General features: G+C 36.5%; 1 protein-coding gene across 2 annotated transcripts; it reads left to right on the top strand.

The window, feature by feature from the left end:
- The first annotated feature begins 8,311 nt into the window (after window positions 1-8,311).
- On the top strand, window positions 8,312-14,148 carry BOU (Mitochondrial substrate carrier family protein). Of its 2 annotated transcripts, XM_089054421.1 has the most exons (5): window positions 8,312-8,661; window positions 8,763-8,828; window positions 12,446-12,590; window positions 12,741-13,132; window positions 13,468-14,148. In XM_089054421.1, exons 3-5 carry the CDS (start codon window positions 12,570-12,572, stop codon window positions 13,967-13,969), a joined length of 915 nt encoding a protein of 304 aa, XP_088910547.1. In that variant the 5' UTR covers window positions 8,312-8,661; window positions 8,763-8,828; window positions 12,446-12,569; the 3' UTR covers window positions 13,970-14,148. The 2 variants fall into 2 exon arrangements, with proteins under 2 accessions (XP_088910547.1, XP_008237172.1); XM_008238950.3 differs by lacking the exon at window positions 12,446-12,590.
- The last annotated feature ends 11,722 nt before the right edge of the window (window positions 14,149-25,870 follow it).

Raw genomic sequence — 25,870 nt, 5'->3', positions numbered from 1 at the left:
ATTCCCATCATTGAAACCATAGATTCTCCAACGTTAGATTCCCCTCCAATGTCTCTGTTGTTCAAATTCTGGGTTCGTAGGTACATTCTATTCATCAAAGCAATCGCTAAGAAAAGACGACAGTGATTGAAACAATCTATTCTGGAACTGACGTGACAAGCTTGTATGGTCTGCCTTGCATATTGCAAGTAAATTACGGTTCATGTGTTTTGAATTTTTAGCACTTTTTGTTCATATCCTTTATGTGATCGTATCTACCCCTAAATTATGCAATTCCATGGAGCCCCATCAGTTTGTTGTTTGACTATTCGTTTCAGAGATTCATATTGTTCAATATTTGTTTATGTTTTCAATAATCTATTGATGACCTAAAAGTTGGGCTTGTGTTTTGTTATGCACATCATGTATTTGATGAAATTCCTAGGTGAATGCACAAGTGATTTGTGATGTTATTTTACCTTGTGGTAGATATTACCTTTTATTCTTCAACTCACAAATATGAGACGCAATATAGTACTAGCTCAGTATTTTTTGTAGTAGGTAAATTGTTGTAGCGTGAAACAAAAAATAAAGAAAACCATCAGAAGATCAAGAATGATTGGATTTTTTTTCTTCAGTTATATGTGATTTGATGATTTGTTATAAAAAAAAAATTTATATGTAAACAAGGGATAAGGAAAAAAAGAAGGTTCTATCAATACATCCCTGTCTACAGTGAATATTTTACCTTTTGTGTATGTTTCCAACGTAGATAATGTGGAAAATGTAGATTACTTAAGCGAACTGGTAGGTAAATTGCAAAAAAGAAAGAAAAGCATCACAAGATCAAGAATGCCTAGAAGATTTTTTTTTGGTTTTATGTGATTTTATGATTTGTTATAAACAGTTTTTATATGTAAACCAGGGGATTAGGAAAAAAAAACCTTGGTAGCAAAGATACCCTGTCTTTGATGAATATTTTACCTTTTTGGTATGTCACCTACGTAGATAATGCGGGAGATGTGGATTACTTACGGGAACAAGTAGTTAAAATGCAAGCATCATTTTGGGCTATTTTTTTTTAACCTTTTTAATGGTTTGAGGAAAACATCATTTTGGGGTCTTTTCAAGGCTTATGATGAAAGTTCGATTAGTGAAAACATTTGTAAGAAGACATATATAGATATAATCAGAATAATAAAGTGTTTCAATGTTACAACGACAGAGTTCACAATTGTGATAGGCGTGAAAAATTCACTGGTCATGATGTTGAGGAATTGCTTGGATGAATGGAGTTCGAAAGATAGTGCAAATATTGTTAAAAAGAACTTTATAGCCTCTGAAATGGTTAGTAGGCAAAATATTGGAGTTCCAATGCTTAAAGTAGTCGAAGGCAAACCACAACAAGAACACAATCATGCTTATAAGGAAAACACCATTTTCCTTACATGGAAAACACTGTAATTTACCTACAGTATGCAAGGGAGATCACACAAGCTTGTGAAGTCGGCTCCAGAACCAGCAACTGAACCAACAAAAACACACGTGGAGAAGCCTTGGGCCTTTCTCAGAAATTTAAACATGATGAAAACTCTATTCCCCAAATTAAACCCACATTCAAAACCTACGGAAAACACAATGGTACATATTAAAACCATAATAAAAACCAACGTAACTGATGACTGAATCCCATACAATTAGCAGAAGGAAAACCTAGAATAAAAACAGATAATAAATAGAAGAGACTCGAATGCAATCTATTGGAGGGAAAAACCACAATAAATTGGAGGATCACATTTTAGAATCCCCCACAAAACACGTTGAATTGTAAATAGGGGCAATTTTGGAATCTAAAAAATACAATAAATCAGGATCTTAACTTGATTAGGTAACTTACTGAGTTAGTGCCCGTTTGACATTGCTTATTTCAGGTGATAAGTGATTTTTTAAAAAATTTGGGAAGCCCAGCCCGTTTGGTAAACTACAAGAAAATCACTTATTGTTTAAAAATTGTTGTGAGAGAAAGTTATAAGGAAAAGCTGCTAATAAGGTGCTTTCATTTACTGATTATGCATAAATCAGTTTCGAAGAGGCGTTGGGTTTAATGATTATACAACAATTATTTTCTGATTATGCGGGAATTAGTACCAACAACACTTTTAATAAAAAAGTTTACTAAACGCCAAACTGCTTTCTCTCACAGCTGATTTTTCTCACAACAAATTTGATGCGATTATTTTCACAGCGCAGCAATACCAAATTGGCCCTTAGATCCTAGTCATGGAAAAATAAAGAGATAGGTTGCAGTCAAGGAAATATCACTTCTATGGAGAAAAGCCAAATTTTCTATAAATTTTTTGGTGTATTCAAACTAGACTTTTTAAAATTAATTCACATTTGGATATATTCAATGATTTTTTTAATACACCTAAATTCTTTGGGCTTTCAAGTTTCATAAACACGTATGATTTTGCACTGCAATCAAAGTTTTGGGCTATATAAATTTGTGGTGGTGTACACATGGTAACATCCAAATTTAAAGGTACAATAATCAAAAGCTAGAGAGGGCTACTTTTGTTTTTGCATGTGTAGCAAATGAAGTAGTTACATTGAATTTTAGTATATTTTATTTTTTTTTTGTAATTTTTAGTTCTTTGTTTGACTTTGCAATTAGTAGGATTTTAGAAAGAATATAAAAATTAAATTGAAAATTAGAAAGTGAGAATAAAATACATACAAACATTAAAAATATACACTTAAAAATAAATTAAAACACACATCCTTCTACTTACATCCCTCCAAATGTCACCCGCCACCAACACCCAAACCACTGTTATGACCACACTAAGAGCACTTCCAGCAGTGAGAATGTTGCCATGGCAAGGGGGCTAGTGACACTATTCATGGAATAGTGTCTACCCTTGCAAAAAGTAAGTTGCACTTCCAGCAGTTGCCATGGCACGGGGGTACTATTCAATTTTTTTTTTTTCACAAATTTGTTTACCTAAACAATTAATTTGGACAATATTTTCGGATGAGATTTTCGGATAAGATTTTCAGATAAGATTTTCGGTTTCAAATTTCAGATAAATTTTTTTTTTCAAATTTCAGGATAAATTTCAAAATTTCAATTCATATAAATTTCATCTGAATTTCAAATTTCAGATAAATTTCATTTGAATTTCAACTTTTCATTTGAATTTGAATTTCAGATAAATTTCATATGAATTTCAATTTCGGATAAATTTCATCCGAGTTTCAAATTTCGGATAAGATTTTCACCCTATAAAATTGCGCCACGTGTCATCTGAATTTTAAATTTTAGATAAATTTCATTTGAATTTCACATTTCAAATACATTTCATTTGAATTTCAAATTTCGAATAAGATTTTCACCCTATCAACTTGTGCCACGTGTCATGTCTATCGACCTAAATTTTTCTATAAAACAAAGGCTCAGCTCACAAACCTCTCACACTACATCTTCTCAAAAATTTCATTTCTCAGATTTTAGATTTCGTATTTCATCTTCCACTCACAATGTTAGACATGGAGGAGGTCTTGGAGAGGCAAGAGCGAGAAATAAGAGAAAGAAGGCGTAGATGAGCTGCAAGCAAAAGAGCGCAGTGAGATCTAGATCAGCAACTTGTCATGGCTGTGGCCATGCTTGATGAAGAAAACCAGAGCAGTTGTGGTTCATATGAAGACCGTGCCCCAAATGTTGACAGACATAGGCATTCTCAGGGTAAGAATCTTATAGAAGATTATTTTATCCCAACATCTCTGTACTCTTATGTTCATTTTCGAGGGAGGTATAGAATGCAACAACATTTGTTCAATAAAATCATGCATGATATTTGCAATTATGATGAATACTTTGTTCAAAAGAGAAATTGTGCTGGTGTTTTGGGACTGCTTCCCGAACAAAAGTTCACAATCATACGAATGTTGGCGTATGGTGCATCTGCTGATCGGTGGATAAGATTGCCCGAATGGGGAAGTCCACTGCCTTGGAGAGTTTGGTTAGATTTTGTGATGCAATCGAAACTCAGTACACCAGGAACTACAGGGCGACCCACGCCAAGGCCCCGCAACGACTTCTGAAAGTGAATGGAGAGGATTTCGGGAATGATTGGTAGCATCGATCGCATACACTGGCAATGGAAGAATTGTCCAACTGCTTGGCAGGGTGAGTATGGAAATCGAAAAGGCCAAAAAAGCATCATCCTTGAAGCCGTTGCAGGTTTTGATACATGGGTTTGGCATGCCTTTTTCGGAGTTGCTGGATCTCAAAATGACTTGAACGTCTTGGGTCAATCCCCGGTGTTCAATGATGTTTTGATAGGATAAGCCCCAAAAATCACATATGAAGTCAATAATACCGTCTACCAAACTGGGTATTATCTAGTTGACGGGATCTACCCGAGGTGGACAACATCCGTGAAATCACTTCCGCATCCCCGAACCCAGAAGCAAAAATTAATTGCTACATATCAAGAGGGTTACAGAAAGGATGTGGAGAGTTGCTTTGGTATCCTCCAAGCTCGGTGGGCGATCATTAGGGGTGCGGTGCATATGTATGATGAGGAGGTGTTGAGGAGCATAATGATGACATGCATCATCCTTCATAACATGATTGTGGAGGATGAGTATGATTACGAAGTTGAAGAGGTGTATGAACCCGATCCCATGAACACGGCTTTGACCCGAATTTATAAAAAACCAGTAGGGCCAAATAGAGGACCATTGGAGCATGAACCGTTAGTTAGAGATGGTCTTTTCATGAACCATATGATTGATCGATATACGGAGATGCAATCTTCGTATATTCATGAACGCCGTCAAGTTGACTTAATGGAGCATTTATGGGCGGTGAAAGGCAATGACAGTGAATGAAGTGAATTGAAGAACATTTTTAAGATTTAATGTTTATGTTTTATGTTTAGTTATGTTTGGTTTTTTTATGCTTTGGTTGTGGTTTGTTTGTTTTTATATTTTTAATGCTTTGGTTGTGGTTAGTTTTTTTATGTATTGAATGTTTTGAATAAAAAGGAATTTTATTTAATAGTTTCTTTGGTAACTCAAAGAAAACCAATACTACTAATAAAATAAAATACATGAATTCCAACTAATTTTGAAAACAAAACATTAAAATACAATGAAATGAAAAGGCAAGCAAACTAACTTAATGGTTTTCATCATTTAACCAATCCGTATTGCTAGGTCCATCATCACGAAAAAGTCTTCGTCTCATAATAGCCTTTCGTTCTAGCTTCCAATATTGTTTTGTTTCAGGAGATATGTGGCTTGTATCCATGGCCATGATTTCCCGATCCTTCTTTTCTTAGTTTTCTTTGCGTTGATACTCCATTTCTTTGCGTATATACTCCCTTTCTTTAGCAAATTCTATTGCCATTACCCTATCATCTTCTTGGACTTTCTTGTCTATTTCAATTCTCAAGGCGCTTTGCCTTGCAATTTCCTCCAAAAATTTAGAGGTATTACTCGTAGAATTAATTCCTCGCTTTGCCTTCGCTGCCTTCCTCCCAATAGGTCTCGGCTCCTTTTCAATGGGTGAGTCTTCACTCATAGGGGATTCCATAGGCGAATCCGAAGCTTGTGAATCATGGAGTGGCGTCTCGTTTAACACCACCGTTGGAATAATGCTAAATCTCTTACAATGCTTCACCACCTCTCAACATTGGGTATGGTTGAAATTTTTTTTTCCTTGTCCAGTAGCACCATACCACATTTGAGCTTGCACAATCTATATAAAAAAAATTGAATAAGCAAGGAACTTAAAAAAAATATTGGTAATGCAAAAAAGATAAACATATGAATGAAAATCCAAGAAATATTAACAAAATATAGAGAATGCAAGAAACATGCAAACAAATATTAGAAATACAAGAAATAAAAAATATATATAAAAATTGCAAGAAACATTCAAATAAATATGGAAATACAAGAAATATTAACAAAATATAGAGAATGCAACAACCATTTAAATAAATATTAGAAATACAAGAAATAATAACAAAATATAAAAATTGCAAGAAACATTTAAATACATATGGAAATACAAGAAATATTAACAAAATATACCAATTGCAAGAAACATTAAAATTAAAATTAATAGGACATTAAAATTAATAAAATGAAAATTACAAATAATTTACCTCATTGCTTAGATTTTCCCCGCTTGCATGGTTATTCATCGCTTTTGTGAGGGCATCTCTCCATTTCCCCAACTCTTTGTTGAGAAGTTTCCACCAACTTGACAATGTGCTTTCAGTACGGGTGGAACCCGATTTTTCAACAAATTCGTGAAGAATTTTTTTCCACATTTGACTGAATTTCATCTCATTACCCGATATGGGATCATGACTAATTTGGACTCAACACTCACACAACAAGACATCTTCCATGATGCTCTATGCCCCTCCGGTTTCTTGAGAAAAAGCCATAATGATAGAGAAAAATTAAACTTGAAAATGAAAACAATTTAGAGTAAAAAGTGAAGAAAATATTGAATAGAAAGTGAATAATAGTTGGAGAATGAGAAGATGTATGAGAATTTGTTGTTAAAACTGAAGAGTAGGTGTTGGTATTTATAGAAAAAAAGTCAGTATTTTTTGGGATTTTTTAAAAAATTTTACGATTTTTTTTCATCATTTTTTGCCTTGAAAAATTCCAGGTGTTGGATTGGATGACAAGGCGTAATCGGAAGGACGAGAGGAGGCCACGTCGCACATATCCGTTGGGCGAAAAGTCGACGCGTGATTTTGAATTTTTTAACGACGACGCTCTAACGTTAAATAAAATTCAAATCGCGTCTTGACGTCCACGCTAAGATCGCGATGACGTCCGCGCACTCGGCTCCTCTCGCCTTGGGCCAGCCTAGGCAAGTGGACCCCACATTGCCCGGGCCAGCCTTTGTTGCTGGAAGCTTGTTTTGGGCTCTCTCCCCAGCCCGAGCCCTAGGGGGCTGCTGGAAGTGCTCTAAGTGACCCCAACCAGGGGTGGATCTTCAGAGGGACAAAAGGAGTTGCTTGACCCTATGAACCCTCGAAATTCTTCCTGGAAGCTCCGATCTTGACCCTATGGAACGCTGGTGGGCGACCCAGAGTGCACACCAAATTTGTTGAAATTATCCAAAGAGAGGGGTTCTGTTATGTTTAGTAGTCTCGCGTCAAGGGAAGGCTGAGGTGGTTTGGCTTAGTGAAACGGTCCATTTCAATTGATTTTAATGGAACTGTGCGTCCTGTTTATACCCACCATTATTGGTGAAATGGAGGATAAAACCCCAAACAAAACAAACTACTCATAATGGTTTAAACAAACCATCCGAGTTCTAGGGACAGCCAACAAGTCATCAACAAGTTTTGAAACAAATTGAAATTAATGACTCCAGTTGGCTAAATTCTTCTTGAAGAGAACAAGTTTGTTCTTTGCTTTTGCACGTTAACTTATCAGAAATGAGGAAAGTCATGAATTAGGGAACTTTAGCGGGAAACTCACATAATTTTTTATTCCTTATGTATAAGAAAACACACAAAAGGTGAGGAATTGAAATAATTCCAATATCCATGTGTAAGTAAACACGGGATAAGAAGGATTTGGAATTATTTAAATACCCATTCTTGATAAATAAACGTGCAAACTATAGAAGAAATAAAATTAAGGTGTTGAAAGGTACATATACCTGAAGCATTAGGACTATTTAGACGTTGGAGCTTTCAGAAAATGAAACGTTGGAATTGGATGCTAATAAAAGTAGAATATTAAAGCATCATTTTCAACCACCAACATTAAGAGCATGGTTGGACATTATTCCCAAATTTGATTCTCAATTATAAACCAAATCAAATGAATTAGCAAAAACCAAAAAAGGAAAAGAAATAGCTAGCAATCTATAACGCTATAAATGACGAAAATGACTTCCAATATCTTTTGCTTTCGAAGAAGAACAAGATCATTTTTTCTTTCGTAAACCACATGTTTTTAAAAAAATTTAATTTATTACAATGGAAGAGAACCGAATCCTTAAAACTCTGGACCAATTTGAAACCAAAATTTCTTACGCATCTTCCTAAAAAGATAATGTATTGATCACACTTTTGGGTGTATGTGTATATTATCAACTCTTCTGATTTTCCCAGGTAACGAAATGTGGGCCTTAGAATGCATGGTTGGTGTAATGTAAGCCCAATCTTCAAATTCCAAGACATCGAAGTTTGCCGGACACTGAGGCTTAGAGAGCTAGCTATCTACATACAGAACACACAACGCAACACACACTCGTCCGTTGCAATGCATATATATAAATTTTTGCGAAACCAATTGGAGATCACGGAGAGAGTGAGAGAGAGTGGCTGTGATTCGCTTCATCTCACCACTATTGTGTCCTCATCTGAATCCACTCTCTCTCTCTCTCTCTCTCTCTCTCTCTCTCTTCTCTCAACCACACCTATCTCTCTATCCCGTCCTCTTCACACTCCAACACTCACAGGGTTGGTGGATGGTGTGTGTGTTTTTGTCCCATATAAGCAATCTCGTGTGGTTCTGAATCCCCAAAGATTCGATTCCCTTTTGCTTGTTCACAGATTCAATTTCTCATTTCTTCCTCTCAAAACCATCACATACAAGCAACACTCACCAAACTCATTTTTTCAATTTCTGGTAATCTTCTTAACCCACTTTTGTTTTTGTTTTTGGGTTTTTTGGGTTTTTGATATGAGCGATTCTGTTTGACGGATCTAATGCTTATTGGGTTTTGGCAGGACCATCTTGGGGTCTTAATTACTTGAGAGGTGCTTTGCTTTTGGGTGCCACCCAGTATTTGTCAAGTAAGATTCTTGCCTTTTCTGCTTCAGAACTGTTAATTCTATCAAATGCAAATGTCTTTCGTTGCTTTTCATATGACTGACACTGAGATTGAACAAGCTGCAAAATGGCTTGGCAGAAGCATGTTAAAATGTAGGTTCCATTTCAGCCATGATCTTATTACTTGAATTGTCAAAAGAAGTAATAATATTTCTGTATTATTCGGTGTGCTACAAAGTGTGCTTGATGATAGGTTAGACGCAGAATCCTTTAATCTGCTCACTTTCAACCAACAATATGTCGTTAAATTTCTAACTTTGATGTATTACAATACATATTATTCTTTAATGAGTAAATTTAAATTTTGTTAACAGAAGCTTTGAAGATAAAATGGACTCTTTCTTGCTTAAAATGACATATCCGCAAGTGTTGAATATTTGTTGTTGATAACTAGTTGTGAATGGCAGTCTTGGACTGGACATGACCTTCAGATTTTAATGGGAAAGTAGACATTTAGGACACGATGCACAATTGAGCTAATTAGTTTACCAACGAGGGGTAGTGGAACTGGTCAAGCCCATGGTTTGCTCCCATATGGTCCAAGGTTCGAAATCCCTGAAGGTATCTATGTAGCTATTTGCTAGTGTTTCCTGCCTCCAAAAGATTGTAGGGTTTGGCTGGGGTCCCCAGTTTCGAATTTGATCCAATAGTGGATTAGGGGATTTCTGGGTATATAAAAGAATGCACAATTGAGGTAATTAGTTTTGCGCTTGTTAGTCATAGTTCATCCACCAAATGTTTTGGAACAAAATTATGATTGAGATCTTCAAGAAAAGAAAAATCAATTGTAGGTATTATCATTGCGTTGGAAATTTATCTACTGATTTTTATTCTCAGTGGTTCATAATTATTTGAGCATTATGTGTAGGGTTTCATCTCTGGATTCCTGTAGTTGAAATCTCTGTATTACATCTTTGGTCTTTGCTGACCAATATTAGGTATAGCAACCATGGATATTCCTTTTGTAAATCTGGATGGAACCATCAGCTGAAACATGCATTCTTAAAAACTTAATGGCATAAGAAGTATGTCAAACTTGTAGGCAAGAACGCAAAAATCGGCTGATACACCGATATATCGGCCGATATATTGTGATTTTCAAGTGTTGACACTGATACTGGGGGGTAAGGCCATATCTTCTCTTTATTGGTGATATATCCCCAATAAATGTGATATCCCTGATATTTTGGCAACATCGTCGATATTTCCCGATACCCATAACCGAACCCAAAAAAATTTCAGAAATTTTGAAGCCAATTGATGCAAATTGAAACCCAAAAATCTCTGATCATTATTAAAATATGCAAATAAGTTAAATATGTGGAAATTAAAGCTTAATTGGAACACCTATGAACTACCCAGCCATTAAATCATACCCGGAACCCTATAATCATGTTTGATTATAGTGGAACTAGTTATGGAGCTTAAGATGATGAAACAGATTATGGACCTACTAGTTGGGTGAATCCTAACTATCCCATATATGGGAGGACAGTAGGGAACTCAAGAGAGGCATATGCGCACCATGTTCAAACATGGCTTACAAACTGCTCAGGTTATATGACTTGGTATGACTATTGTATGAATCTATATGGTTGTTCCTCATTGTTTGAATCACATAGGAGATCTTCATTTATGTAGATGGACACTTATCTAAATTGTAATCCAATGTTGAAACAAATTATGGATTTATGCATGGTTTATTCATTCTAATCAATGTTGTATTTTCAAACTTTTCATTAACGCATATTCCATACCACTTATATTTCATCATATGTATATCTTATACTTAATAAATTTTGAGTTTTGTTTGTTCAATACATTCATTGATAATGTACATAACATCTATGAACTTTTTACTCCAAAATTCTGTGTTTCAAAGCCTATATCTGTCATTTTTGTTGATTTTTTCGCAATACATAAAACGATAAGGATATATCCCCCGAAATATCCATAAATTGGAGGTTCGATATTATCTGCACGGCCGATATTTTAATCCTTGCTTGTAGGACTATTCTCCCTATGATTAATGGCCATGTTTTGAGAATTTTGTAATTTCAGAACTTGAATAAATTTTCTTACCCCTTTTCGTTAAATTATTGTTATTTTTGCTCCCACTCTGAATGTCCTTAATTAAAAGGTTCCCTTCTTTGTGGATTGGATGCTAACCTTTAAATCTTTTAGGTCCGACTTGTATTAATAATGCAAGTGAGAGGTATTATTTGTGATACATATTTTACAGTTCGAATGACATACAGAGCCATGCATTGAGCGAACAATTTTATGAAAATGAAGTTTTTAAGTACAGTAGCAATCCACAAGTAGGTCACGGAAGGTAGGAACAAAGACATCTCTAACATCCAGGTACTCATAACACGAAACAATTATACAACAGTCTCAATAAAATGCAGCCCCCAATCTGCAAAAATGAATCAATTTCTCTAAACTGTTTCACAAACCGCACAATGAAGCACACCAACGAACACTATCCCATAAAAGACATCTATCTCCTCTCCGCATTTTCCTTCAAAATCCTAACATCCCTTTATACCAAAGAATAGTCATTACTTAATTTGGCTTTTCCCTCAACCAAAAGCACAATGTCTCAACAAGTAAAGAGACACAAGAAATTTGAAACCACCCCAACTCAATATTGTTGTCCTAAATAACTTTTCCATGGCCCACGTGCAACTGGACAAGGAAGAAATGAATGAACAATACTCTCAACTGCCTCATTGCACTGGATATCTTTTTCAGAGAAGTGATGATTGAGTATTGTTTTGGTATAAAACATATCAAATTCAATCTCTATTCTGTGAAGATTAAAAAAAAAGCATAAAAACAGTTCAGATAGGAAGGTATGAACTCCGTTATAATTCAAGTTATCAGTAGAAAGAAGTGAAGAAAATGAATGATTTACATTACTTAATGATTTGAGTGCATCGTTGCTCATGCTTGGCATGTTTTATCGTCAAGCTTAAATATATAAATTTGATTTAGCTGTAAGATAGGCTGATTGTAATTAATTGGTGTCATTTTAAGTTTAAGCTGCTCATAAGCAACTTGTTGATCTATCAATCTTCATTTTCATTTTTCTTGTTTTGTTTTATTGAACATTGTTTTAAAATCTTCTTCCCACCTCCATTCAACTGATCAATAAAGCAGGGATGAGGACTTGTTATTCTTTTTTCCAAAGGGATATTTTTATTTTTATAGATTTCTATTCTTTGTTTCCGATGAGGAGGGATAATCTGTTTATTTTTATTAAGGACTCTGTGATTAAATTTTTATGTTGTTTCTTAATATCTTCATTTTCTACCTTCCAGATATGTTTGAAATTATATTTATGTGACTGGAGAAGAGCCTATGGTTGATCTTCTTTTTTCTGAATCTTACGTAGTTTCAAAGTATCTGATTTAGTTGTCATCATGGGGCTGAACATTTTTTCTTGATTTTCCCTAAACTTATAGGACGGGTTGACATTTATCCATTTCTAAGGTTGAGTTTACCTTTCAGGAGTTGCTTGCCCCCCTCCCTTCCCTTTGTGAAGGAAAGAAATTAATGTTGTCCCTTTTTTCAGTACAAAAATGGAAGCAGCCCTTGGAAGTTTACTGAAACTGTAACAGACAACGTCATTCTACATATTATTCCTCTTTGGCCTGGTTCAAAATGCTCTCTGATCCAAGCGCTGACAAAAAATTTGGATGTTAACTAACACAGCATTTGTATGGCTCTAGATTAACAATTTTATAAGAATCATTGTCATCAAACTTATAATCAAAAGTCCTTGTATGTTAAATTCTAATGCCGAGAGTTATCTGTTTGGGTTTTCTAATTCTGAATATGTGTTGACCAAAAAATTTCTGAATATGCAGATGGGGGAAGTAGTCAAGGACTTGACCGCTGGGACTGTTGGAGGGGCAGCACAGTTAGTATGTGGGCACCCATTTGATACTATAAAGGTTAAACTCCAAAGCCAGCCTAATCCACTCCCTGGACAACCTCCCAAGTTCTCAGGTGCTATTGATGCTGTCAAGCAGACATTAGCTGCTGAAGGCGCAGGGGGTCTCTACAAAGGTATGGGAGCTCCACTTGCCACTGTTGCAGCCTTCAATGCTGTCCTCTTCGCAGTAAGAGGCCAAATGGAGACATTGTTGAGGTCTCAACCTGGTGCCCCACTTACAGTGGGCCAGCAAGTCATTTGTGGGTCTGGGGCTGGAGTAGCTGTGTCCTTTCTAGCATGCCCCACTGAGTTGATCAAGTGCAGGTCAGTGTAGCTCTTCTCTTTAGAAAAGAAAAAGGCCCAATCTTGTATATATTTTCAAAATTTTTACTTCAATTTTGTTTCATTATCATGCCTATATTCTCTTTGGCCCTGCACAATATATCTGTAACCAATCTTAGAAAGTGTTTCGGAAAAATTTAACGTAAAAATTGTTTTGTTCAATAAACATTTGGTTGTTCACCTTAATCATTTCTTTTCCTTTCATTTTGATTTTAGCTTTTTGGCAGAAACTGTTAAAACTGTTCATCACTTTGTCATTTAAATAAGGAAATGAAAAGACCTTATCTATAAGCTGTTTGCGCTTCATGGTAGAACAGGTTGCAAGCCCAGAGTGCAATGGGAGATAGTGGCTCAGTGGGTGCCACAGTGAAGTACGGAGGACCATTGGATGTGGCCAAGCAGGTACTTAGATCAGAAGGGGGTACGAGGGGTCTCTTCAAGGGCTTGGTTCCTACTATGGCACGCGAAATACCTGGAAATGCTGCACTGTTTGGTGCCTATGAAGCACTGAAGCAGTTCTTTGCTGGAGGTCAGGACACTTCTGGCTTGGGAAGAGGCTCTTTAATTGTGGCTGGAGGCTTGGCTGGAGCAGCTTTCTGGGCCTCTGTCTACCCTACTGATGTTGTCAAGAGTGTAATTCAGGTAGATGATTACAAAAATCCAAAGTTTTCGGGCTCAATTGATGCGTTTAGAAAGATCCTGGCCTCAGAGGGAGTCAAAGGCCTCTACAGGGGCTTTGGACCAGCTATGGCTAGAAGTGTTCCAGCCAATGCAGCATGCTTCTTGGCATATGAGGTTACAAGGTCAAGTTTGGGATGATAATTTGGGGCTTTTGGTGGTTTTGAATTTAGTGATTTCAGTCATCTTCATTTCCTGATGCAGAAGCCATTTTTCTCTACATTGAACTTGTGGTTCGGTACTAGGATCCTCCACACTTTGTAATAACAGCTCTGTTGCCGGAGGAAACATTCTTTTACCAATCATATTGCGTTCACTGATTTTTTTTGCCTTCATGTTTTTTCTCAGAAACTCTTGCAGATGGTTTGCATCTGATGGATGTGGTAGATGCCAACCATACTGCTGTCACTTTATATATTTATTTATTGGGGTGGGCGATGGGATGGAGGAAAATGACTGAAGATAAATAATAGAGTGATCAATCAAATTAAGCTTCAGATAATTACCACGACAATTTACAATATAAAAGTAGACAATTTACTGATGATAGCACGGAGACCTATTGTGATGAAACTCCACAATAGAATAGGTCTATTTGGCCTAATCTATTATGTGTGTGATCCAAGTGATTAAACTGGGGATAAAAATACTAAGGAGATCACATTTATAGACCATTTTATGTACCACCTTTGTAACATTCCTATATTATAAACATGTGGCATGATCCTATAAGTTCTGGTCCCACAATCTCTCCATGAGTTTTATGTTTCGATGCAGATTCCACCAATCGAATATAAGAATACAATAAGAAGAAAAGTTTGCCTTCTGTCATAAAAATAATCAGAGTATGGAAAGTACTCTTCTCTCAACTCAGTGTATTATCACTTCTCACTTCTCACTTCTCACTCTCTAGCAATGAAGAAGTGAAGCCTTTAAATAGGCTGAAGCACCCGTGATGTTCGGTTAGTTACAAGGGAAGATGGCAGACAAATTGCTTCATTCTTTATGTGAGCTGCACCACTTTCTGTACAATACTCCCTCTTGGAGACCACATGTCCCTTGATTGGTTGTCTCTTTAAAACCTTGCTTGGAAAAACCCAGTGGGAAAAAACCTAAGCAAAGGAAAAAAAAATACTACTTCATTTGGGACATAAGGGTAATATTAAATGCACTCATGTTGCCTCGTTAAAACCTTGCTGGAAAAACCCAGTGGGAAAATTCCTAGTCGAAGGAAAAAAATTACAACGAGCATATGTCTTGTGTTAGAGGACTCTTGAATGCTCCCCTTGATTTTGCATGCTTCAATTTGACTGCTTGCTGAGTTGACGTAATCTGATATCATGCACTAGCTTTTGGAATGTACATTTTGGCAAAGACTTGGTGAAGAGATCTGCTAGGTTATCGCATGAACGGATTTGTCTGACTTTAATTTCTTGACTCTTTTGAAGCTCATGTGTGACCATGAGAAGTTAGGATGGTTCTGCTATCCCGGATTATAAGTATTCGAATAAGGGTCCAATTTTTGTATTTGAAATGCATTCACTTGCTTTGCTTCCTCAACTTCTGGAAACGTTCCACTTTAAAGACAAAGGTGAGTAGGATGTCATGGACTCTCTCACAAATCCCACAAATCTCGGCATTCTTAGTCATGATACCCAATATGGCGTCCATTTTTCTAGCTAATGGTGCCCTTGGGATGAACTTGCTTCATATGCGGTATCTCTTGAATTTGTTCTACACTCCCATTGAGTGGAATTAGCGACTACAGTCTTAATGATCGTCGTAGCTTCTTCTGGTTATTTACCCATAATATTTTCATCGGCCGCGGAATCCAATCGATACCAGCAATCATAACTAAGATGATGATAGAACAATAAGATGATTTTCTATGGCATGAATTGATGATGGGGCAACTTATCAACAAAGTTTTGTATCTCTCACAAGCTTGAAACAAGGGTTCTCCTCTCCCTTGCTTAAAGTGAAATATTTGGTCCCTCAAGCTTTGAGTCTTATTTTGAGTATAAATTTTTTGAATATACTTGGCCGATAGTTGATCTCATGAAGTAATTGATCTAGCGGCTAGGGTATCACCTTCCAAAGAGAAGGGAAAAAATCTTAATGCGAATGAACTCATCAGAGACACCTTGAATATTTTGTGTGCATATCCAAGAAGTTATCTATGTGATCACTCGCATCTTGGTCCTCACTTGAAAATTTAGGCAACATACTAATTAGATAACCTTTTATTTTATAAGGAGATTGATTTTCAGGAAAAAACTATGCAAGGTTGTTTAGTATTGAATTTAGGCACAGAAAAATCCTGTATAGTTCGGGGGGCCATTGTTGTTGTTGTTGTTGTCGCCCATATTTGCTTCCTCTTCTTTATGATAGGAAAAAGAAGTTTCAGTTGGAATTGAAGAGGAACCTTCATCTGATTCGTCTTCCTCTGGTTGCTTTCTCTTCCTTAAGATGCTCTCAACTTCTAGATTTAAGTGTACTAACTCTCCTTTTTGTGATCAAAGTCCTTGCATGAATGAGAAACCAACTTCGGAAAGGATTAGGATCCCAAATTCCTATAGGAAACAAAATAGTAAGTAATCAAATAAAACTATGAGAAAGTAAAATAAATAAAAAAAAAAAAAAATAATAATAATAATAATAATAATAATTAATTGGGATTAAACAAGTCAATCTCCAGCACTGGGGACAAAAACTTGTTAATATGTCCAAATTCAACCTAAATTAATAGATTAAATTCAACAAATTTATCTTGCAAGAGTACAGATCAATGGTTAGTATAAATATTGAAGCACAGGGTTGTTCCCACAAGGATTGAGTAAAATTCTAATTAATCAAACATAAAAGAAATTCTAATGCCAAAAGGTGAAGATTTTAGACCTGAAATTGATATGGCAAACCCAAGTTTCAAAGTGGGTTTAAAGTTTGTAATTGCCGAGATGTTTAGAAAAGCTGTAAGGATATACTCCATTAATTGTCGAAGAGGGTTGATATTTATGAATAATGACCATAACAAAATAAGAGTAGTATGTGAAAAAGGCTATCTTTTTGTTATCCATGCTTCAAGTGTTAGTGGTAGCACTTACCTGTAGGTGAAGACCTTTAATCCTACACATGTTTGTAGTAAGGGGAGTAAAAATATACATGTCATTGCTAGCTGGTTGGCTGAAAGATATTCTTGGCAGTTAAGGCTCAATCCAAATTGGACTGGTTCTTATTTTGCAGAGCAAGTTCACCAAGACTATGGTTACAGACCATCTAGAGCACTTGTGTACAGAGCAAGAACCATGGCAGTTGACATTGTAGAGGGATCTTACAGTAAACAATATAAAGTATTGTGGGATTATTTCCATGAGTTAAGAACGAGAAATGTGGGAAGTACAGTGATCATTAAATTTCAAATGGAAGGCGATAAGCCACGGTTTCAGAGGATTTACATCTGTCCTGCAGCATGCAAGAAGGGGTTTTTAGATGGTTGTAGGCATGTGGTTTGCTTGGATGGGTGTCATGTCAAAGGGCCTCACCTTGGGCAAGTGCTTTTTGCAATGGGAGTTGATGCAAACAACGGAATGTTTCTACTTGTCTATGCATATGTAGAGATTGAGAGTAATTCAACGTGGCTGTGGTTTTTAAAATTATTGAGTGGTGATATGAATATTAGGAATAACCATGGTTATGTATTTATGACTGACAAGCAAAAAAGTTTAATAGATGTTGTGGATGATCTATTCCCTCATGCAGAGCATATACATTGTTTGAAACATCTGTATAGAAACTTCTATTTAGAGTATGGAGGTCTTGCTTTGAAACATTAAATGGAAGCAATTACTCGGGCCACAACAGTGCCATGGTTTAATGCAGAGATGAGAAAGATGTTGGAGTTGTCTAAACGTGCACATGATTGGCCTGCAGAGAAAGATCCTAGGCATTGGAGTAGGGCATATTTCAAGAGTGATTCCAAGTGTGACATGCTTATGAACAACCTATGTGAGGCATTCCACCGTAGCATAATGGATGCCAACATGTTTTGACTATGCTAGAAAGAATTCGATTGTATATAATGTTGTTGATGGCTGGAAGAACGGTTTTGTGTGAGAAATGGCATGGACAAGTTAGGCCAAAGATTAGAAAGACATTAGATAGAAACAAGGGAAAAGCTCAGTGGTGCATTCTTAAGGTTGCTGGATAGAATAAGTTTGAAGTAATGCACCATAGTGGCCGCAACTTTGCTATTGATTTGAATGTCCACTCTTGTTCATGCCATGCCTAGGATTTGAATGGAATACCGTGTTTGCATGCTTGTGCTGCAATAAGTTGGTTTCATGGAAATCCAGAGGACTTTTGTGATGCAATGTACAAGAAAGAGGCTTATTTGAGAGCATATGAACCAACGATTATGCCTATAACTAGCCAAGATCAGTGGATGAAGATTAATTTACCTCATTACTCCCTCCAAAAGACCACAAGCAGTCTGGTAGGCCTAAGAAAAACAAGCTTTTGATGAGCCCAAACAACATGCTAATCCATGTAAGCTTCCTAAGTATGGCATCCCTTTAAAGTGTGGCAATTGTGGTGGAGAAGAGCATAATCGAATTAGTTGTAAGGTATGTGTCATTATCCAAAATTGCTTTACATTTAAATCTATTTGATATGGTTTCTGACTTGATGACTTTGCTTATTAGGAACCTAGAAATCCCAACATAAAGCCTACTAGGAAGAGGAAAGTTGCCAAGGAAAAACTTCCAGTAAGTGCCACGGTTTCAACTATGTGTTCACCATTCAGATTTTCATATCATGCCTACCTAATTATTATTTGTTTTAGGTAAGAAGGAGAGATGGTGAAGAGCAAAGTAGCTGACAACAAGGTATGCAACTAAGACAAAGGAAACAAGCAAGTGGTTCCCAAGGGCCTTCTCAATTCTAAGCATCTGAAGTAGCCCAGGCTTCTTAATCCCAACCATCTCAAGTAGCTCAGGCTTCTCAAACTTGTGATTCATCTCAATATGCCAAACTATCTCGAGTACAACAATGTAGGAGGAGGATGAAAGCTCAACAGAGGAGTCATTTTGTCAAAGATCCTTTTTTTATCCTTAGATGTGATGATGTTGAACTTTTGCAACCTGTTTTGGAATTAGGATAAACTCTTTTTGAATGGTTTGAATGTTGTGAAATTATAGATTCTGCAATTGGTTAGTTTTATAAGACTTTCATGGTTTGATTGTGGTTGCAATTGGGTTGTTGGTTAGTGGGATTATTGATGCATGTGATGGTTTTTGAGTTTGTCAAGGTTTTTGAGTCAGGTATTTAGATGTAATTGACCATTTGATAGGTAATGTGATGGTTGGAACCTGTTTTGGTGTTGTGCTTATATTGATCAGGTATTGAGATGTAACCATTTAATATGGCTTGAATAAGATATGCTTATGAGTAACTTGTTTTTGTAACTTGTTTTTGGTATCCAATGAACAAGATATGGTTGTAACATGTTTTTGGTATGATGCTTATAAGTATGTCACCATTTGTAGCCTATTACTGATTTCCATTCATATCACAGTACAAAGAAAACTCTAAACTCTAAACAAATTACAATGAACTAATGCTTACTGATAAAACTCAAAACAAATTACATTGTTTTCCCACCAAATTACATTACATTACACCCATTGAACTATTGCTACATTACATTAGCATTTGTTCTCAAATTACATTGCTTACTAAACTATTGCTTCTGGTCTCAAGTAGCCCAGGCTTCTCAATCACATTACACCCACCAAATTACAAAATATATTACTCTTAATTCCTCATAATTCCTCATAATTCATCTTCATGGCAAACATCACCAACCAAGAAAGCAACATAGCAGCTCCCAATATTTTTGACTTTGCTCGAATCTTTGCATTTTTCTTCTCCACCCTATCAATCTTCCACAGCAAACCAGGTATCGGAGACTTTAAATGCTCACATATTTCTGCATCAAACCACTGAAAAAACCTACATCATTTTTCACCACTTCCCTGTATCAACCAAGAACAATGACTGAAAATTTGATCAATGACTGAAAATTTCATCAATAAGAACTCAATCAATTTGTGATGCCCAAAACAATGACTGAAAATTTGATCTTAAACATTCTTACCTTTAACTTTGGGCAGACTAGAAATATCGCCCTGGGTTTGAAGTGGTCCATGAAGTCTGCATCTGTGCTAACGTCCCACAATGACACCATTGGGCATGCCTTGCTTCTCCTGTTTCCATCTCTTTTTCAATTTAGTCAGTATTCACACAGAGAAGAACCAGCTGAATCTCCAACTATGAAATCCCCCTTCCCCCTTTTCTCCCAAATTGTGCGACCCCCTTGCCCTTTTCCCAAATCCGAACTCCACTAAGAGATTCATAAACGCCAATATTCTACTCCACCTAAGAGTTTTATAAACCCGTGATTTCTTCTCTAGATTCTTCCAAAATCCGAACCCCACCTCAGATTTTGATAAGCCTTAGCCTTCTTCTCCAAATTTTCCCTTCTCACCCAAATACCCACTTTCCCCTTTTCTGAAGATGACCCTTACTCTCAATGTTAAGCGATTGAAAAGAAGTGGGGCCCAAACCAAGTGGGCCCAAAGCAAGTAATGGAACGTCTCTTAATGTTGACAGAACGAGTAACGTGAGACAGTTTAAAAAACTGTAGGGGTATTTTGAGACGTTTCAAAGAACATGGGGTAATCTGAGACAAGGTTGAAAGCATAGGGGGCATGTACATAAATAAGCCTTTATTTTATACAATATTTATAGGTTTAAGTGCTATAGTGCACACTGAAACATTGGTCAAATTTCACTTTACCCCTTTGAAATAAAATTGACTCACTTTGTCCCTTTGACCAAGGTTTGATGTTCCGAATTGCCCCTTATCGTTAACTTCATCCAAAAGTTTTTTAAGTTTGATGACGTGGTAAGGGTGTTTTAGTAATTTTGTTCACTTAGGTCATTTACTCACCAATTTGCATAGGTAATGTGGCAAAATGGAGCCCACCTCCACATAAAAACATAAAATATTCTTAATCTTTTCAAATAATTAAAAGATTTAAAAAGTATTTAATAAATTAGTTCCACCTTTATCACAGCTCCCACCGGCACCACTCCTGCTCCTCCCCTAAACCCCATCCCCCACTAATATTCCTTCTCTTAATAAATTAGGTGTATATGAATATTTAAAAATAAGAAATTTAAAAAAACAAAAAATAAAAAACCCATCATCCCCAAGCTACCTTTCCCATGACCATCACCGCCACTGGTAGACCCCAGCTTGATTTCTTCTCCCTCTCTCTCTCCCTTTCCTTTCTCTGTGATCTCCCTCTACCTCTATATTTTCTTCTCCCCAACAAACTAGACTATTCGCAGCATCAGTGGCAACCCACGCCTCATTCCCACCCCTATCTGCAACCCAACCCACCCCTATCTCTGCAAATTCAAAAACCAAAAAATTGAAAGAAAAAAAAATTCATTGTTTTTGTACTCGAAGGTCTACAACCAAATTTAATGGAATTCAGTGAGATGAGATGGTAGGTTGTAGCAGTTGGAGGTTCGATAGAAAGAGAGGCCAAGGCTCATTTGGGTTGTCGACGACTGTGAGGAGGGTTGGGGCTGCTGGGTTTAAGGGTTGGGGGTGGGAGTGGGGCTTGGGTTACGGCTGGAGGTGGGGGTAGTCTAGGTTATTGGGGAGAAGAAAGTACATAGGGGAAAGGAAGAGTGCAAAGGAAGGAAAGAGATATAGAGAAGAAATCGGGCTCAAGTCTGACCGGTGGGGGTAGTGGTCATAGGGGAATGGGAGAAAAGAATTCTGGGAAGAGGCTGGGATGATGGTTTTTTAATTTTTATTTTTTATAATGTATTTAGTTAAATTTATTATTTTTAATGGATTTTAAATATCTATGAATATTTTATTACACCTAAACACAAAATAAATAAAAAATGGTGAGTAAATGACCTAGGTGCACAAAATTACTAAAACACCCATACCACATCATCAAACTTAATGGACTTTTGTATGAAGTTGACGATAGGGGGCAATGTAGAACATCAAACCTTGGTCAAGGGGGTAAAATGGGTCACTTTAACTTCGAGGGGGTAAAGTGGGATCTGACTAATGTTTTGGGGTGCACTATAGCACCTAAGCATTTTTTGAGAAATGGAATTCATTCATATAATCAAAGTAACGTGCATAGAACGACACAAAATAGCGGCATCGTTAAAACCTCCATGAGGGACAAACCTCAAGGTAGGAAACATACCACACATGTCTTAGACTAACAAGAGAGTCTAAAACAATCACACAGGACCAATGCTAGAGTAAAAATAAAACAGCAAACTGACACATAGACCTTCAATGCAAAGACCCCGACGAGAACACTACAACACAATCCAACTGTCAAAAGAGTCCTTCTATGAAATCATAGTCCTTTGCACAACCACAAGACAGTGAGAACATCCGGTAAAGAACACAATACGCCATGAAGAAGAAAGAAAACAGTCATTAAGCATACCATCTCTAGCCACCTCTAATAGCAATTGGCGATGAAAGAAGAGAAATCTGCAAGGAGCAACACAAAGAAGAGATTAATCACAAACTGACCAGGAAAGAAAATAAATAAAAAGCCCCCAAGCACGTCATATCATCTCAACACTGACAAAGAAGCCTTTTATAAAAACATAGTCCTTGAGACAGGCAGAGAATCAAAGATCAGTTAAGGGGAGAACAAAGAAAACATCACGCAACAATAACAAAACTGGCCTAGCCACTTAACCTGAACAAGGGATCAGACATAAGAGCATTCGCCAGATGCCAAGCCCACGAATGCTGCAAGAACACATTAAGGAAGGCGTCCAGGAGACTCCAATGGGTCAGTCTCCATAGGTTTATCAAGAAGGAAAACAACATCACTCGGATTCACAGTTCCAATCACAGAGTAACCAACCAAACCCTTAAGGATGGGTAAAAGGATGGTACCCAACAACCCTAGTTGCCAAAAGCCTAGCCCAACACCGTGAAAAAGAGGATCAAAGCTATAGATCCTAAGTGAAGAGCCACCCACACCAAATCTCTGGACAACGGCTTGTCTTCTCCTGAAGGTAAGGCTTGAGATTGTAGATCGAACAATGGAGGGGGCGTGAGGAAAGCCAACTCCACTTTGACCGCTGACCCCAATGAAGCAGCTTGCACCATGTTCGTTGTTGACATGGAGATTGTCGGCACAATAGTAGGAGCTGACCTGCTAAAACCACTATACTAAGGCAACCACCAGAGACGTTGACTCATCGAGGAGAAAGAGAACAACAAAATCAATGCTGAGGATCTGAGAGAGACAACAAGGAGACCAGCAGCCAAGAGTCGAAGAGAGGAGTGAAGGCAGCGACTTGACTTGGAAGAAAATTGACTCGACGCTGTCAAGTCGAGGAAGGGGATAACAGCGGCTGAACGTGGATGAAAACGAGCGTGGTTTGGCCGAGGAGGGGATGACAACTAAACGTGAAAAACCTAAACCCTAATATTTAACGCACAACTCTCCTTACGTTGCGAGAGAGTTACCCTTGTTTTTTCACTAGCCGAGTAATATTAGCCTTATTTAAACTATAAATTATTTTGCTTTTGGATTTTACGAAAAGAGGAAAACTATAATTTTTAATAACATCAATCATAGTTTGACACATGCAAAAAATAAAAAATAAAAAAATTACGTACAAAAAAAAAATTATGTACACATATAAGATTGTCATTTGTGTGTAAAGTGGAATGACTCCTTGCATTTAAGGAGGCGAGTATTTTTCTTATTTATATATTGTCAGTTATATATATACCATTCTCAATGTTATATAGATTTTTATTCAATTATTCCACAAAAAAGTTTGATTTTAGTTCAAAATGATCAATATGCATTCTATTCTTTTCTTTGGTGTAGCTGGACCATCTTGAATTTGAACCAGAGACCTTGCCTGTGAAGAAAATCAATGGGTTTTATTACAGGACATCTCATGATGTTCATGTTGTTATATTATATGCCTTTGCATCTAGCATTGGGTAGACCTCATAAAATAATTGTTCTAGTATATGAAATAGATCCACATTGCTCCATGGCGGAGTCAGGAATTCTCATTTCGGAGGTCAACATGTAATAGGTTAAAAAAATTTATATACACAATAGACCCATCAAAATGAAACGATAATATTCTAATTCATAGTTGATAGATAAAACCATACAAAATACGCATGTTCATTATCAAAGATAACTGCATCAACTCCAAAAAATTAGAGCAATCATCTTCGTCTCCCAAGCGTCTCGTCCTATTCGACGTAAGAGTTGGCATATATTAACGTAATCCTGCTTATTTTAGGGTATTTAAGTCACTTTTGAGGTTCGTTGTGGTTTTGATTTTGGGCTTTATCTGCATTTCTTTTGGGCTCTAGCTCTCAAACTTTAGACCCTTATGAGTACTGTCTTAGGGGGAGCTTATTCAAACAAATATTTCTTCAATACGAAAGAGTTAGGTTATTCTTGCGAAAACTCTTTATGGATTGAACATCTAAGGCTTTTTACCTAGATTGACCTTAGGTCCCTTCATGCATTCATTTCATACATGAAAAATTATTTTATGTAAAAATGTTGGCTAAGTATGAAAAATGGTTTTTCAAAATAATCATTTTCTTAAGATAATTTTTGGCGGCTTTTATTCCTTACACATAAAATAAGAAAACTTGATTTTATGAGATTTTAGTACGAAGTATATATTGACTTAATGAGCCATCATTTTTAGCATAAATCGTATTTTGCACTAAAACCTATTTTTCATATTTTGATTTGGTGGGTATTTGATTTTTTAGTATTTTTATTTGAATCCAAATAAGGAGTACTTCCTTATTTACATTGTAAACTTAAGTAAATAGAGTAATATAAAAATAAATGAAAGTGAAAGGACAAAAATATTTAATTAAATGTTGAAAATGGAAATAAGGTGATTTGTACAGTTTGTGGGCAATTTACAGGGGGTCAACATCTTTGCCTTCAATTGTGGATTCCGGTCTTGTGGGGGTGAATTGACCCATCTATGTGGATACGCTCCTCCATATATACGTGTACTAAACAAAAGTGATTTTCCTTTAAGTTATTGATTTTCTCACTCCCTTTTTATCCACTTACACTCCAATTTTTTGAAATTGTATGTTCTCACTCCTCTTTTGTTCACTTACACTCTCTTATAGTAAAAAGTATTTAAAAAGGACTTTAGGTAGATAAAACGGGAGTGGGAAAATCATCACCCTTCTTTTATAATGGTACATTGTCAGCTATACATAAGCTGTCTAGAATCCTTGAAATATAATTATAATTCACTTGTCAGCCAACAAGGCATCATTATATGCAAACAGTAGGCCACAAGAATATATTCATATGTATATTATGTACGGACGTACGGGTCATTTTCAATTTGATTAATTCTAGCTGGAAAATCTGAAAGACAACAATGTAAAACAGCCCTCCTAGGTTTCTCAGCAAGAAAGTGCAACAAGATAAACGAATACCAGCTATCCTTTGTTTTTGTATCCTCAACATAGAAACTGCAAGGGATTAGCTGTACTTGCGCATGGGATAGAATTTTATGAGAATATTATCCTTTTCTTTTCAATTTCTCAGCTACTTCTCGTCGAGGTTTTCAAGTTCCTAGCTGCTTTGAGTCTTTATGCCATAAATGATGGCTTCTCAATCATCAGTAGTAATATTCATGATGATGAAATATTACCTTCTTGCCATTCTTCTTCTGTGTATGCTGCACATGAGATGCTCTACAGCCCAAGTAGCTGGATATATTGGAAAGGAGAAGGATGCTCTCGTTGCCCTCAAGAACAGTTTCAACTATCCGTACCTAAACACTAACTGGACGGGCCCTCCTTGCTTCAAAAGTGAGCCCTCAACTTGGTACGGGATTCAATGTACTGGTTTCAATGACATTGGCCACGTGACTGGAATTGTGTTGAAAAAT

Source organism: Prunus mume, linkage group LG6 (assembly GCF_029339155.1).
Source record: "Prunus mume cultivar Tortuosa linkage group LG6, ASM2933915v1, whole genome shotgun sequence".
Lineage (NCBI taxonomy): Eukaryota > Viridiplantae > Streptophyta > Magnoliopsida > Rosales > Rosaceae > Prunus > Prunus mume.
This window is presented reverse-complemented; position numbering and strand designations above follow the sequence as displayed.